At 37.2% G+C, this 13,697-nt stretch overlaps 1 protein-coding gene across 4 annotated transcripts in view; it reads right to left on the bottom strand.

The window, feature by feature from the left end:
* Positions 1-13,486, bottom strand: part of HMGCLL1 (3-hydroxy-3-methylglutaryl-CoA lyase like 1) — a gene marked incomplete at both ends in the record, with an annotated part of 78,249 nt that extends 64,763 nt beyond the window's left edge. For all 4 annotated transcript variants that reach the window (XM_082303406.1, XM_082303407.1, XM_082303408.1 and 1 more), the window contains one exon: positions 13,382-13,486. In XM_082303406.1, coding sequence (XP_082159532.1) covers positions 13,382-13,486 — 105 coding nt within the window. The remainder of the gene's footprint in view (positions 1-13,381) is intronic.
* Between the last annotated feature and the right edge of the window lie 211 nt (positions 13,487-13,697).

The following is a 13,697-nucleotide window of genomic DNA, read 5'->3' as shown; positions in this document are numbered from 1 at the left end:
TTTTGCTTACAGTGGATGTCCTTAATGGATGGGAAACCAGAACCTGCAGCTGCCTCCAACACACAATTTGCCTCATATAACCAATTGAAGTGAACTCAGCTTGAACTATGAACACATATAAACTGAAACCCTGGCACTGTCTGTTTTGTTTAATTGACAGGGTAGTCATGTATTTGAATACTGTTTGGAGGTGTCTACTTTTACTTTAAGAGCATAAGAATAAAATATAATAATAATACATTTTTAAATGCATGAGCGGATGAAAGTTGTTTTCTGTTGTACTTTTCATATCACACTGAAGACTAAACTCATGTTCCTTCTTAGGTTCATTTTCCCCTTTCAGGAAGAAGTGCTGAGTTCAGAAGTAGTAAACAGGCTTAAAGATTCTTGACTGGTATTTTTACCATGTCCTGGCTTTGGAATGCATTCTGAAACTACTACTCTTAGTCACACAAATTACATGGGTTACCATACTGATCTTGCAACAATATTATTCTGTATTTCTTTATGATCTTTTCAGTTTCTTCATAAACTAGATTTTCTTCTTGATCTCTCCATTATTTGAGGAGAACACAAAATCTAACAGTGTTTCTTCCAAACCTGACAAGCTACACTGAACTACTATGCTGGGCAAGTGCTTTCCTGAGTAGCAGGATATAAAACCATGAATTGTTAGCCCATATTCTTTAGCTTTGGTCCTGACTAAATCCTCACTTTGTAACTTCTCCTATATAGCTTTCCAACCCCAAAACTGTACAAAGCATAGATATGGTGAAATGATAGCAAACAACTTAACTGGTGGATTTATCTCAGGGACACAGTAAAGACTATGTTGGATAAAAAATCAATAAAGCAGTATTTCCCACTTGACATCATAGTCATAAGCAAAATCTATTAATATAAACATTCATAAAATACAATTTCTAGTAATATTTCAAATAATATAAATAAATATGGGGAAACATAAGCATATAATTATCAACATTTAAGATTTATTAATAATTTAGACTTTTTTTTATTTTCTTAACTTCAATACTGGAAAATATACATAAAAGAGATTTTTATGTGAAGATAGTTACAGACCCCCAGAAGCTTTCCTCTTTAGTAAGCAAAGGTAAGAACTGTGAACACTTGAATTATATATGTTACACATTATAAATTGTGATCATCAAAATCATGACAGTCCATGCTACGTTCTAACTGTGGCCAAGGACAACACCTTATTACAGTCAGTATAGAGTCACACAAACATATAGAGTCACACAAACATCTCTGGTGGTCATGGCTTAAAATTTACCAAATGCAAGCTCCAGTAGGTCAGAAAATTCCACAGGCATATGGCAGGCTAACAAAACTGCTCTTCTGACAGGTCTTCAAAGAAGGAAACTTCAGGAACTGGAGACTGAGTTTCTAATACAAGCAGCAGCTAGTTCTAGGAGTAACTGGAAACTATGTCCAATTCTGTCATGATGTTGGATGCTCTCAAAAAAAAAGAAGTAGCATTACAGGACAAACACTCAAAAAGATAAAATCAAGCCCAAAGATTTTTCACTACCTTTGAAAACAAAGAAATACCTTCTTTGATATTCATATCTGTATTTTACATAAAATCATTCATAACCTGACAGAACAAAAATAATAGGACAAATTTGTCAAATAACAGTCTCCTGGATGAGACTGAACTTTCTAAATTATCTAAATTATCTAAATATGATGACTTGACACCTTCTAAAAACTATTTGTTGCTGTTGTCAACAAATGTAGAGTACGTGGAATCACAGAGATCTGAATACCCAAATTAGAGCTAACAACCTAAAAAAGCACATAAATGTGCTGTAGTCACAGACAATTTTTGATAACTTGAAAAATAATGATCAAGGAATCTATTAGCAGAGTCAGGTGGTAGTAGAGGCGTAGGCAACCACAGTTAGACTTGTGTTACAATGAAATCAATAACAAATGGTACTAGAGACCTCTGCTATTAACAGGAGGCCAACACAGCCAGTCACTTTAGCAAAAATTAAAAATGTATTTTCAGAACATGGCGTATACATTACCTTTCTCTATTTCCCTAAATGCTTCCCTTGGCTAACAATCAGCATTTCTCCATTAACCAAGCTGATTTACAGCCAACTCACTTTCATCCATATCCATATCCCTATCTTGGTCAAAGCCTGGAAAAGCAATTATACTCTGCCATCTGGGCTGGATGAAAAGGATACAGAGAACGGAGATCAACAGCATACTGATGATACTGGAGCCAAAACCTCCCACACTTTCCTTCACTATTATTTATGGTAATAGTATTATGGTGTGTATGGTGTTTTACCGGCAAGACTAAAGACAGAATTCTAGAAAGGAGAAAGAGTGGTGTTTTTCCACACACATTGAAAAAGCAGAGGCATGATCATCATTACAAATCCAACATGTGCAAGCAATTTGCAAATACTTTGGGATATCGGGGGGGGGGATGGGAATGAATATACTGACAATTCAGCCCATCCATCCTATCAGATAAGTCTCTCTAAATAATTCATTTTCAATAAAAGTGAGTTATGCATTAAACTTTAAGAATTAAAATAAAAAGCTGAAAGTAAATCAACCATTCTCAATTACTACTGCAACCAAAATCACCTTCTGTGTCCAAAGGTTGGGCCTAAAAGATCAAGTAAATCATGAATTCAAGTACAGGTGGCCCCCCACTATGTTTTCCATAGTTCTCTCTCCAAAAGACACTAATTAAAATGACAGTATTTTAATGGCTATCTATTTCATCACTGTTGGCAACTCATCCTTCATGAGAATTTAAAGTTTGTAAAGCTCTTTAGAAAAGTAACATCTGTAAAGTGTTACCATAATAATTTCCCAATAATGGTAAGGAAATTATAACTTGAACACTATGCCTTTCTTGATGTTATAAAAATCTTCCATTTTCACAATGAAATTAGTCAAATGTGAGCATATTTAAAGAATATAATTTGCATCCTATTTTGCTGAAAATAATTAAAGGCATAAAAAAATTTCCTTATATGAAATTTTAAAAATATGTAAATATAAGTTGGTAGTTTTTCAATAAACACTTAAAATAAATTATTACTTTCTATGACCTTACTAAAAAATACTCATAAAATAATGATATATCATGGCATCTTCTGTACTGGTTAAATTTCCAATTTATTACAGTTAATAGTAACGTAATAGTAACTTTAGCGCATTCTAATCATGCAAAACTGAAAACAGTGACGTGGAAGAAGTACAAGAAAATATACTGGTACTGGAGGAACTATGACTAAGACAAAACCAAACTGGGAACATAACACGTCAGACTGTTTGCAAAGATTAAGGGTTGTCATGACAAAATGAATCATGATATTTCTTAATTTTTTATTGCTTTCACTTCTAGACTTTGCACATTTCGGAAGATTTTTTTTTTAAGCCTCCATATTCTGGATAATAAAGTGCTCAACTGATGAGAAAGAAACATATGTTGTTGTAAAATTCATAATAAGACCAGTGTTAACTAAGGAAAAAAAAAAGGAAAAAATATATAGTAGTACTACTATTAGCTGTACTTTCATTTTACCACAACACATAATCTTAACTGAAGGATTTTTCCAAACACTGACAATAGATAGTACTATTTATAAACTGAATGGCAATGTAGCCATACCACTCATTAAGCTCAAAAGGTCCTGAAATGTTCTTAATGATAGGACTCAACTGGACTTTAAAACACCTGAACTTAAGTATCTACACAGTTATGTCTACATGTGTCCTAAGTATCCCTGTACAGTCAATGTATATATTCACATAAAATGTCTTAAGGTTCCCTAAACACAGCATTCAGGACACAGGATCTGCAGCTTTTTGGAAGCTGGAGATAAAGGAGGATATTATACGGCATCTTAAATGGCATCATCACCGAAGCATGGCCAACTGAATGAAGCCACTTCTCAGCACTGTCAGCAATGGCCAAAAGCATATCAAACAACTTAGCAAACAGTAGGGGCACAAGTCAGATGGCTAATTACAGGCACCTTGTGCATTTGGGATGCATCTGACTTGACCTCTAGCCATTGTGCCAAGAGAGCATGAGACTCCTGTAAATCCTATTTGATACCTGCCAACCCTATAAGCTATCTCAGCTACCTTAGGGCATCTCACATGGCACCATACAAGAGCACTTAGGAAATTGAATCAAGTCATAAATATCCAAAAATGGCAGGGAGACCAGAAAATTCTCAATCACCAGCTGACTCCTGTCTGCATAGCGAACAGCCAGCTGGCTTAGTAGCTTACCTTTCCATCATCTTCATTCATCCCATTCAGGCAAAAGTGACATGGCAAGGCCAATGAACTGGCCTATACTCTGTCTTCTCTTTGCCCAATAAAATAGTCATGAACACTGCTTTAGTTTATATGAAGCCAGCACAAAGTTCAATTCAAATTATGTTTCCAGGGTTTTAAAAATTCAGCTGTGATCAGCTGCGGATTCTGTTAAATCTTTTCCCTAATCCCAGTGTTCCACATGATACACCTTCATCACTTACCTTGTTCCCCCATTTCTCACATACTAACACCCATATTTAATCTCATCTTAACTACTTGCATTAAAAGTAAGCCCTAAAGCCACATACAGTTCCTTTCCAGCTGCTGCTGTTGAATTATTTCCCTATGGGTTTCACCTAACATTCCAGCAATGTCCTCTGGCGCTTCAGTCCACACATCTCATCCATTCAAAGCCTTTAAACTTCTTTTTTCAAGAAACTCATAAACTAACACCTTTATTCCCATACAAAACAGCTAACATCTGTGGACAAAAAACCCCCACTCAGACAAAGAAGAAATGTCTACCCAGCACAGTTTTTTCACCAGCTCACCTTTTACCAGTTTTTGCATGTAATAAATCTGTGTTTTTGTCACAAGAGCTGTGAGAATGACTCTCATAAGAATATTTAATCCAAATAAATTTAAATGTAATGCCACAATTGGAGTAACTTTCATTCATTTACACCAAACTCTAAAATAAAACTCCATTTAACAAGGGAATTATCCAAAAATAATATTGGCTACAACAACATTCCGACAGTAAGTATAATTTCCTTCTTATTAGCTGCAGCATCTTTTCCATCTTTTGCAAGATTAGAACTTTGTCCCAAACGTTAATCAAATTCTTCACCATTGATATGATACCTAACCCAGTAAAGAAAAGCTATGAGCTGATTACTTCTAACTGTAATAACTTAAGTTTGAAAAGCAACCCTTAAAACTGTCCCTGGAATTATTTTTCTGAAATGTAAACCATGCATTTAGCAGTTTTCTGGTTCCTCTGAAGTGATTGATTAAAAGACCAGATAATAAAATACGTATCTGATTAATAATGTCTTCTGTAATAAAATTTTTCTTCTTCATTGCATGTTATGTCCCTATCAACATATTACAAAATACAAAAAATCCCTCATCTCTACTGAACTGCTTAATTTTAAAATGTGTGCACCATTTTGACATTTCTACCCCAAAAGGGCTATATAAGTGTACATTAACACAGCAGTAATAAAATATTTCCGAAAACGCTGAATTTGTTTTATGGGTATCTAGCACAGCATGAAAGTCTGATTTTTTAGATCATGCTCTTATCTCAAAAATTTCAGATCAACCAATAAAGCAACTACTCTCAGAACTTCAATACCCTGATGAGTTTTCCTAAGTGACAGAAGAAGGATATATTAGATAGACAGAGAGAACCTTTTCCTACGAATTTCTGCCTGATTTTTATATTCATTCTTTAAATTATTATTTTTCTGTTCTAGTATTTTCTGAGGTTCAATTAATTGATGATCCTTACTGAGTGCATAGTACCTCAAGACACTGTATGTCAAGGTCCACATGTGCACTATCATTCACACTGGCAAACTTTTAAGGTGGCACACTTTCCCCAGAACTTCACAATACCACACACCCATCTTTAATACACATTTCTCTTTCATACTTCATCTATCTTTTTAAATACACATTTGGGGGCTAAGAAGAATGCTACAGAAAATATTATACCTTTGTTAAGTGAATGAGAGAGCTAAACAAAAAAAGAGAACTCAACACAGCCCGAAGTACTAAATAACTACTTTTCTGAAGCCCTCCACAGTTTCTTTAAACATAACTTCTTTCATACTTGACACATTAAGATTCTCAATAGTCTTCAGTTCCTAAAATTTCAGAGAATCATCACCTTGTTTAAACACCTGAAATATTTATGTAGTGAAAGAATTAAGAGTGAACTCAGTTTTACCTCTGAACTGTACCTACACTGCACCAGTTTCCTACTGCATGATATTCACACACAAACTGAAATTCAAACACACACTTTCATAAATACGTGAATCTTTCAACCCAAGTGCTGCAAGAGTTTAAGCTACCTTTTTCCTCAGAAGCACCAAAAAATAGTCCTAACATTAAAATGTATAGAAATAAGTGTAACTTCATCTGAGGTACCCAGAATTCCACATTTAACCATTCTAGGTACTCAGCATTCCTTCTAAGTGAAAAAAAAAAACCCTAAAGTGAGATACAAGCCACTACAGAGACAACAGTTACTATTATTTATTAGTCATCACATCAGACAGTTCAAAAGCAGAAAATTTGATTAATTAGGAACAGCAAATATTTTGCTTTATGGAAACTTCTATGTCTGACCAGCTGGTACAATAATCTTCTAAGGTGAGATTTCCTTACCAAAACTAAAAGACAGAAGATCCACAAATTGTAAATAAGATCCTTATTAAAAGATATACTCATTTATTTCAGTAGGAATTAAATTTGGATCTGATTGATCTTCGGCAATTCACTTATCTTGACTCCCAGCCAAAGCAATGAGAAAAGAATGATCTCAAGATGCATGAATTATAAAAACAATGATTTGACACACGGGGTGTCTTAAATCAGTTCTCCTCCTTGAGCTGGCATGGGAGGAAATGAACATCACTGTGCCCATATTTATGTTTTGAAGGAGATGGAGGTGGGAAAAGTTAAAAATGGGATCTCACGAAAAAGCAGATATGGGGTCTGAGGAAAAACTTCTTGTGCATTTTTTTAATTCCCAAATTTGCAAAGCAAATCCTTTACAATATTTCCATCTTTTTTATAGAATCTTAAACTCCCTTAATAATCCCAGTATAGCATAAATCTCTATCAACTAAAAAGCTCCTGTTATCCATCCAGTATTTACAGGCCAATGGTATACAAAAACTGAAAGTCAGTGACTCCACTTAGGTCAAACCTACACTTTATAATCAGCCTCTTAACTTCTAACATCCTGTTTGGCACCCCTAAAAAACCAAGCACTCAGCCTTTTTGGACTTTCTCTCTTCAAGGTTCTTGAGATCTTACTCTGCAGCATATAAAATACCTGACTGAAAAAGTTGGCATGAGTCTAGTGACTGGGTCTTCTAAAGGGGAAACTCCTCTTGACTTCAAAGAACATTTTAGAAAAAGCTCAGCATTGCACCCTCCCTACTCCAGTTAAAATTCAGTGGGAGTGTGTTTTATTTACTACCTTCAGGGTCAGCATGTATCATATGTCATTCATCATTTCCAAATTCAACAAGAAAAAACACAGCATGCTGATACAAACTTAACAGATTGCTATAATTTAGCATTAAATTATAATCTCTCCTACTTTATTCTACTTATTTTATTTTTATAATAACTTTGTATGCTTTACATCTTAACAACATTAAGAAAATAAATGTTCCTTGAAATCTGCAACAAAGCAAAAAAAAAAAGTCCCATTCTTGGGACATTCTTGTAATGTGTTCACTGAGAAAATTATCCATCTACTGAATTCTGGATTGACAATGCCTCTGCATGTAGAAGAATACAGAAGGGCTGGAAAACAGGAATTTCACAGTCTCTTAGTGATCAATTATTTGGTCTTGGGTTATATGAAAGACAACACATCTGAAAACCTTGGAAGATCAGGATGAAAACACAGAATGAGGTAAGAATGGTGGGCAAAAGAAAGAAGGAAAAAAAGATCTTTGCCCAATGAAATTAATATACTTTCTCTATAATGGTTTCATTAATTCTCTCTAATGCCATCCTTTGAAAGAGTTAAAAAACAAAAACTCTGCAACATAAAATCCAGGATAACTACCTTCTTTTTCCTTTACTTATACGCAATTTAAATCAGATTTAAAAAAAAAAAAAAAGAATGTAAACAATGATATATTTCTTTCATATTGTAATTGTCATAGTAAACTAATAAATTTGCAATATTGATGACAGCAATTTTTTATAGTACTTCTTAACTAGGTATATTAAATTAAAAAATGAAAATAGCCTAAATAGTTATTTGAGGAGAGCCTGCAAATGTTAATTTATTCCAGGACTATATAATTACATGGAGATAAAAAGAACATGAAATACAGTATGTCTCAAATCAGTTGCTCTGAGGTGTAGCTAAAAGACTCAAATAAAAGAGATCTGCTGTCTCCTCCCAGGTTGCATAATACCATATGTCTCATTTTTATGCTGTAATTTGAATCAAGAATCAAACATAAGTAAGACATATATAATTGTCACATGGACTGTGGGCTTTGTTGTTATTCTTGAGTTACTTTAAAAATAAATTTGAGAGGTTTCTAGCATATGTTTAAAACATGACAATCTGTTACAAAATCTAAACTAGCAAATTAAAACTGCAAAAGTAATACACTTGTGTGCATCTCTTGATCCAAGAGTATCATGCAGTGAGGAGATGAGGGAATCTTAGTCCGTGAGTTTTCAGTCTGGATATTTAGGCACGTAGCATATAAATCATTGCAATCAAAGCTCTGAAACAGAAGTTAGCTGTCTAAATAAGAGGATCCAAGTTTTTGCTCATTATTTTACTATTTAGCACCTAGCATTTGTGTTCCTCTCCAGTTATAAAACTTTCCAATGGTAATATCCTGAACAACTGTTAATGATTCTGGATATTGCATTCCATGTGACAGCCTAAGTCTGTGACAGAAATCCTACAACATAATATAGCACACATTAGCATTATTTAGACAGATTACACTTCCTAGAGTCACAGCTACATCCAGCAGAGTAAGAGACTAGTCTTATTTTTGTCTTATTTTTGCTTTATTTGTTGTAGGTGTAGGCAGCCCTCACCAAACCATATGACTCCTAATATACTCTTATTTTACTATACCCCTTAGTACACCTAGCTAGTAGTACATAAACTCAAGGGTTTAAGAAAAAGAGGATTGTTATTTAGCTATGTTTAGCCACTACCCTCTTGCAGAGGAGGATTCCCCATTTTAAAGTGGCAGATGAATCATGCTACAGTTGACACTCTGACCTTAACAAAGTATTGTAAGCCATGAAATGTAATTTAAAAACTGGACATGGAATTTTCTCTGTTTTTAAAACACTTAAATATCTAGTCCTCTATTCCTTATATAATCTTTAAAAGCTCCTAAGAATCAAATAATTTTCACTACTACAGAAACAACATCATATAATCCTTTTAGTAAACCTAAATCATAAAGGGTTTTTACCCTCATGACTGTGATTAAAAAGCTCCTAAAGAATGCCACCAATGGATAATTTGCTTTTAAATTTCTACTTTATATTCATTATATAGACTGAGTATAAGTGTGTGTTTGTGGGTAACAACATCTTCCTTTATTTTAAGCAGCTAATTCCTCTTCTTCCCACCCTGCCTGCACATCCTCCAGGTCTTAACGCTAGGTATCAAACAAACCCAAGCCATTTACATTTCACCTTCCTTTTCCCAACCATTCCAGTGGTGCAAGACCTAACCTCTCCCAGCTGGAATTCAATTTCTTGAACATGACTAACCGAAACTGAACAAATGCAGTTTTTTGCAATGGTATCAACATTTCCCTGTTTGACTGGAAATTGCTGATCTACTCTATCTGAGGACCTAACTTGATTTTTTTCAACAGCTATATTGGCAGCTCATAGTCATCCTATGATTTGTGAATATTACAAAGTTCTTCTTCAATCTATTCTAATAATAAAGTCAAAGTTTCTACTTTTGGTTATTGGTCTCAAAGCACCTAATCATTCTGTATCCTTGAATTTCATCCCGGTCTTTTACACTTTAGCCATCCAGCTCTTCCCTGCTGTGTCCTCAGCATATTCCTAGTGCATCAAAATTCCATTCTAGCCTACATGAAAATATAAGATTAAGTCTGCAGGATAAGACCAGTGTCAGTTACTCTCAGACCATCTCTTCTCCAGCAAGAAGGTCCCTGCTACACCAGAGGACACCAGCAGCAAACACCTTCCCTGCCCCTCAGCCTGATCATTTCACAAAACAGACCACAAAGTACATTACAAACTCCAGTCAAATCCAGTGAGTCACCATCACTAACAACACTGATCGCTGCAGAAATCTCCCTAACACTGCAGTATCTATGGCCACCTCCTTTCTTAGTAGATGCTAGCACATTTTACAGTTCTGATATAAATCCATGTCTTTAACAAATTCTCATGTGACTATAGCTCTTATTTAGTAAAAGTAAATCAGACCTTTAATATTAAGTTAATCAGAACTACTAATAAAAACTATATACATTGGGGCAATGCTAAGAAAATGAAGCTGAACTGTATTCCTTGTATATGAAGCATTACAGAAGCATTCTGAAGCAAACAGTTAAGAAATTAAGAATATGGAGAAAGATGAACACACTGCAACAGGAATGATGTGCCTCAGTGACTAGTCAGGTGTTCAGTAATTTTTTGATGCAATGCAGACTAGTCTTAGTAAGACTGAAATAGTTATTAGTAACTTCTACTAGAAGTTATTAGTAACTTTCTACTAGGTAGTAGAAAATTCTGTTTACTGTCTATTTAGCCACCTAACCAAATTATCTTTTACTTTTCATCTCTCCTTTTCAATAACTTAACTACTCAAGGAACTCTATCTTTTAAAGTCAAATGTGGTTCTAAAAATACCAGAAAAATGGCTGGCTAAATGAAACAGAAAAAATAAGGGAAAACAAAGACATCCCACTACGCACTTTAGAACCTACTATTTCACCTGCAGTAGAGCTTCAAGTGATTAAACCTAGACTTTTACAAATTAGTCAGCACAGTATATAACCAAATTTTTATATATTTGGGGTTCTTAGACAAAATAGAATGATTCTATTTCTACAACAGCCCTGGCAGCAACATTTACATTTTACTTGGCGTTTAAAGAAAAATCCCGAGGAACTCCTGAAAATATTTTGGCAAGTAAATAAACTTTATTTTCATCAGCCATGAAAGCATTATTTCCAGGAGACTGCTCTTGGACCTAAACCCCCTTTCCTATTTTATTTCTTAGTGTACCCACATAAATGTCATTGTAGTGGTGCTGCCATAACTATCTTGCATACACTGGTCATAAAAAAAAGACCAACAAACCTTTTTACAACCATTATTTGAGCTAGTATAGTTTCTAGATCACATAACAAGAAACATTTTTTTTCTTGAACAGGATTGGTATGGAATGCACTCCTACATAACGAAGACCTTTGTGGGTTGTTTAAGAATCCACATGAGAAAAATGGAAATTTAAACAGATTCATGTAAAATCACAGCAGAAGCAAATGTTAAAATATGAACAGTGACCAACTCTGGATTTAATTAGTGCACTGTGCAGCTCACAGCCACATCAATGTGCACAGGGAGGATGTTTGCTGTAGATTCTCAGATTTGCTGTTTACTGATGAAGACATATTTCTGTATCCTTGGAGGAAAAAAACTAGTGATGAAAATGAAAGAAGAGCACTGCAAAAATTAAGTAAAATTATCCATTAAAATAAGAAAACCTTTTTAATCTACTATTTTCTGAGAAGATATTAATGACTGTTTTTGACTGCAAACCCACTCTGTTGCAAAAACCCTTTCAAATGCTTTGTCCGATACGGGGACAGAGACAGACACAATCAAGTGGCATATCATGGTATTTTGAAGGAAACTTTTAAAAAATGTTCAGATCTTTTAAAAGGAAATGATGCACCAAAACATAGCGAGGGCACATGAACAGAATTATGGTGCTTTGCTTCAGGCCTGATACATAAAAGTCCTTTAATTCTCTTTTATTTCTTTACCACAACAAAACATTTTTCCACTTTTATTTAAAAAGAAGAAAAAAGAAAATAAGGTTTATTTTTTTCCCCAAAATTTAATGCTGGATAGACACTGTTCCCAGGGAAATATGATAGCTGGAAGCTGTATGGGGCTTACCTATACAAAACCCTATGCTCACAACAGTGTTACTTTGTGTATTCCATATACGCATCTTTTGAGATATCAGGCTCAGACTATCTGAAGCAAAATTAAAATGCTGCCAGTTTTCATATCACTCAGAACATTTTTCATCATCTCTCCACATCTGAAGTCACATTGCTACCTAATAATTAAATTTCACTTCCAAGTAGTGGAAAAAAATGGAAGATGATTCCACCGTATATCTGCAAACAGAAGAAAATGCAACAAGATGTGCTCTTTAAAAAAAATAAAAACAAAAATATATTTAAATATATTTTAAACTATTTTGTTATAGGCTTGGCTCATGTTTTTAAAGGCTTGAAGAACCGATTGAGTACTGGAGTTAGAGTTGGAATGAATGACCGTTCAGGCAGGAAATGCAGGTAACTTTCCTTCACTTCTTCCCCTACAAAGCCATGATTAGGACAGTCAAGGCCTACGGTGTTCCTTTGCCCACGTGCCCAGGCGCCTCCTCATCCAACCTACACTCCCTGCAGCCACTGCCCACACCTGCTCACAGCTGACAGACACCTTCCCTCATCCCTCCGTGACAACCCCCCGGCTCTGCCTCCGCACCCCTATGGCTCCAGTGACTCTTCCCTCCACAGCAAACGCGCCCGCCGCAACTCGTGTGAGTTGCACGGAGCAAGGGCAGTGCCGTGACCTCGCGCAAATGCGTGTCACCCTGCCATTTTATGATTTTCACACAGGGAACGATCACGCGCGGCGAGGACCACTTCTGGGTGGGTTTCCCACTGCCTCACCGCCGTCCCAGCGCCGCCCACCTGTGTTAGCGCTGCCTGGAACACGGTGTAACACCGCCCGAGTGCTGAAACACTGACCAGGCACAGCCCAGCGGCGCGGGGCCGTGGGCAAGGCCCCCCGCCCCCCTGCCCCGAGCGGCACGGACAGCGGCAGGGGCAGACAGCAGCAGCGCGGGATGGGCCTGAGGGGCGAGGGGGCGGCGAGGGGGCGGCGAGGGGGCGGCGAGGGGGCGGCGAGGGGGCGGCGAGGGGGCGGCGGCGCCCTGAGCGCCCCGTCCTCCCCCTGGTGGCGGCCGCGCCCCATAGGGCCAGCCCCGTCCCATCCCTTGACCCGCGCCCGGCGGTACCTGCGCGGGGTACGCGGCCGCGGGCGGCTCCGCGATCCACAGCTGCTCCTTGAGGAGGTGCTGGTAGCTGAGGCAGTGCTTCAGCGCGGACGGCACCGTGCCCATGGCTCACCCGGCAGCCGCCGCCGCCGCAGGGTGGGCGCAGCCTCCCGACCCGCAGGCGAGCAGCCCCGCGATTGGCGGACCGCGAGCGCCGCCGCGTCCCCTCCCGCGCGGCTGCGGCGGCCGCCGCCTCACGCCCGCCGGGCCCCGGGGATCGCCTCCTGCCTCTCCTCGCCTTCCGCCCCTCTCGCCTTGTGCGCCCCTGGCCTTCTGC

The sequence above is a fragment of the Coloeus monedula genome (genome assembly GCF_965178545.1).
Source record: "Coloeus monedula genome assembly, chromosome: 2".
Taxonomy (NCBI): domain Eukaryota; kingdom Metazoa; phylum Chordata; class Aves; order Passeriformes; family Corvidae; genus Coloeus; species Coloeus monedula.
The sequence above is the reverse complement of the archived record's forward strand: the minus strand, read 5'-3'. Positions and strand labels throughout refer to the sequence as shown.